The 3,682-nt window shown below is 41.9% G+C and overlaps 1 protein-coding gene across 1 annotated transcript; it reads right to left on the reverse strand.

The window, feature by feature from the left end:
* Window positions 1-602: 602 nt before the first annotated feature.
* Window positions 603-1,910, reverse strand: CCR75_007504 (uncharacterized protein; the record flags this gene model as incomplete). The annotated part of the gene is made up of 1 exon (XM_067965563.1): window positions 603-1,910. One exon carries the CDS (start codon window positions 1,908-1,910, stop codon window positions 603-605), a length of 1,308 nt encoding a protein of 435 aa, XP_067821014.1.
* Window positions 1,911-3,682: the final 1,772 nt, after the last annotated feature.

A 3,682-nucleotide genomic window follows, 5' to 3' on the forward strand; every position in this document is an offset into this window, starting at 1 on the left:
CCATTATATCTATTTATTCCGCAGACTAATCAGCTGTAGGAGTAATCAAAGAGAGTTACAAGATAAGATAGAGATAAGAATTCATTTACATTTTTAGTATTAGGTTTTAGTTAAGTCAGCATTTACAAAGATAGATTAAGAGACACTTAACTATATTAATAATTTTCATTTTACCCTCTTAAGTCTACTTGTCTTAAGAGAAGTCTTCCTCTGCACGTGCAGTGTACGTCACCTAACGTAAGGCACCACTCACAACTGAAGCAGTGTGAAGTGGACTTGTACTGAAACAGTACAAGTCGTAGTGCCCAGCTATCACATAAATAGACCTTGTAATTTACACTCCGATGCAAGTTAGCACTGTAATCGCGATTTTGACATTGATTTGCATTAGCCAGTGTAGATAAACCGAAGAGTCTGCTTTATTGTTGGAACGGCCATCAACCAAGGATAAAACATGATTTTTAATATTTTTAAAGTTTGCAGCACTTTGCATCTCAAGGCACGGAATTTTGAGGTGTGAAATTTATATAAACAGAACATTTAAATCTATCTACTGATACCTCAGTCGGAAAATCCGGAATCTTCACAAGAGATTACTTGATTCACATCTGCGGAGTCGACATGTCTAACATAACACCGCATGTTCCTTCTCGAGACGGGCTACGAGCAAGACGCATGTAGCCATCCTCACCCCAAAGTGTACCCCACGAGTTGCGAATCTTAATCGACGTAGAATCATAGCCCACTGCAACTACTGCATGGTCAGGCTTTCGCGTACCACAAGACGCTACCACGCCACCTGTATACTGCTTCCAAACGTTATTACCTGATGCAACTGCTACAATAACTGGGTGCTGCTCAATTGCTTTCAACAGTCCATTCTGACCTGAAATCCTCGAATAACCTGTAAGCCCAGTATTCTGCGCATTACACCGCTTGCGACAAATCCCAGAGTAGCCGGTCGCAGCCGTGTACATGTACTCATTCTCCGTGCAAAGACCGTTTTGCTGCACAAAATCAAATGCATGGATTGGAAAGCCACCATTGCATCCCCCATTCTGATTGTCACAGCTAACCAACTGCTGCTCTGAGTATTTGATCAGCTCATTTCCCCCATTAGCTATACACTGTGCCGACTCAACGGCTGATACGGTTGCAAAGGCCCAGCAAGATCCACAAGATCCTTGATTTTGAATCGGAGCCATGCATTTCGAAGTCGTCCAATCAATTGAGTCAGAACTGACCGTCAGTTGTTCAAATTGTGTCGGCGGCGGTAAATCTGGGGCTGGTGCGCTTGTCGCCGGTGGTTTCGTCGGGCGCCTGAAGTTAATATCCAAGAAATTATAGCCCGTTTGACGACCACTCGTTATCTTTGAATCACTGTCGCTACCACTCGCGGGTCGAAAAGCGTTAATCAAGTTCTTCATGAATAGCTCTATATTTTTCAGGAGCGACATGCCTTCAGAACTCTTGTCGACCATCGGGACCGCGGCGGCATCACTTCGCAGACGGCGTGAACTTGCTTGAGTTGAGTTACTTCGAACGTATGCGTTCAGTACGTGCGTGTGAAATTCCTCGTCCGTTAGAGCTGAGAACGGTGACATGATGGAAAAGTTTGCGTCAGGATTGGCAGCTTGAATCGACTCAATGCTCTGCTTTGTCAAGAAGATACGCTGACGAAGATCTTCTTCTTGGATGTCTGCATTACCATCCTCGCAGTTCGGCATCCAGCCGTTTTCAAGGGCAATACTCCCAAATTTGCCTCTCCACTCGTCAAGATCTGCCTGAGTGGCGTCGATTTCTTCAAGATATCGAGAATAATTGATACCAGCGTGCATCGGTCGAGCAACAACACGCATCGTGACAGTGGTGGCCGCAATGAAGAAGGAAAGAGCAGACACTTGCATCATGATGAATTTACGCACGAAAAATATAATTGTTGGAGCTGGCAGACTTTGCTGGTCTAAAGGCGACTTTAGAAATGAGCTTAGAGTAAGCTTTGCCCATGAAGCAGTCTATGCGGGCTCGAAGAGTTGCGATGATCCGACGATTCAGACCAATTTCCAATCATTCCAGCTTGACAAAGAATAGCTTTGTGGTCCCACTTGGAGTGATTGCCATCTAGTGTATTCAATACAGTAACAGTCTGATATGCTTTTTATTGTAAGCTTGGACATTAACACCTATCGTTGCCAAAGTGGGCAACATGACGTTACATAAAGCTTAAGATGCATTTGTATTGATTGACACATGGCCAACTTTGCTTTACCGATCCAGAACAATAATGTTTCCGTCTTGCCTGACTTTCTTTCTTATTAATTGTGGTAGAAGACTCAAGACCAATTTCTAGATATAAGAAATCCTATAACTTAACTGATTACACTGAATATGGGTGAAGTCTTCTAACTTTTTGTCGCAGCAAATACTGAAGATAATTAGCACCTGACTGAACTCACAATTACATCAATCTGAAACTTAAGGCCACCTTTATTCAAAGAACTGTTTGATTTTTTTCAGAAATGAAGCAGCATCAAATAGTAAAAAATAATCAGTCTTATACTCTTGCCATACAATTCACAGCAAGTTGGCGGTTAAAGCATGCATGTTTTCATATCGACTCAACCTGAATCGATTACAATTACAAGCTACCGTTGTGGTGAGCAATGGCGATGTTCAAGCTCATGCCTTTCAAATTGCTTATATTTTGTTTTGAATTGACGTGTTTAACGATTTCCTAACAAATTGCTCATACCCCTCTTTAATTTGCGCCTGCCTCAAGCAACTGTTACGAAAGTGCAATGCCTCAGAAAAAAATATCAATTATACTTCAGTTATCTCTTGCTCGTCAAGCTTTTTGTATGCTCTTTCACATAAGACCCGAGACCGAAAAAAATATGTATTTCGGACGGCGCGTTATCAAGCTTATCAAGCAGGCTAGTTCTTTGTGTCGAGCTTGAACAATCAACAATCAATTTAAAGCTGGACTGTGAATCAACGCACTAGTACGAAGACGCAGCTATGTATCGTAATATACTTTTTTGCGATCGGACATTGTCAATAAGACACTTCTGCAACGCAATTCTAATTTGCGACGTATCTAGTGTTCATCATCACTTCAGTCGGCATCAAAGTTAGGTTAACTTTACGGTTGGCTTATTTGTACGCATAATCGCTTATAACACCCAAGCGTCAAATCAGGCGAGGCAAACTGGCTCACTAAATGCAAGGGCGGTTTGATGGTTTGTTACATCCTCAATGACTGGACAATTTGGCGCAAATCTTTAGCGATGCAAAATTAGGTCTGGTCTCTCGTGTGCGCTATTTTCTCTTTGTTTTTGCTATAACCATCAAATCAAGGTGTAGCCTCTTCTTTTTTGAATAGCAAGTCACCTGATGTGGAAGCCTGATGGAAATATCTCTTTCATCAAAATCGTTCACGTTTGGCAACGACTGACAATCTAAGCATTTGTAAAAATCCGTTTTCAATCGGGATCTTTTAACAAATTCTGCAGGATATTTTTCAAGCAGTCAGACTGGCCTACGGATTGGCAGCAGACATGAGTTTTGCTACCCACTGTCCTATGGCTCATATCCATTAGCCCCGTGGTCACTATTCCATATATTGATATTAGTCGATTCATCACTACAAAACCATATCCTTACTTCAGAAAAAAATATTCTT

Source organism: Bremia lactucae, linkage group LG1 (genome assembly GCF_004359215.1).
Source record: "Bremia lactucae strain SF5 linkage group LG1, whole genome shotgun sequence".
Classification (NCBI taxonomy): domain Eukaryota; phylum Oomycota; class Peronosporomycetes; order Peronosporales; family Peronosporaceae; genus Bremia; species Bremia lactucae.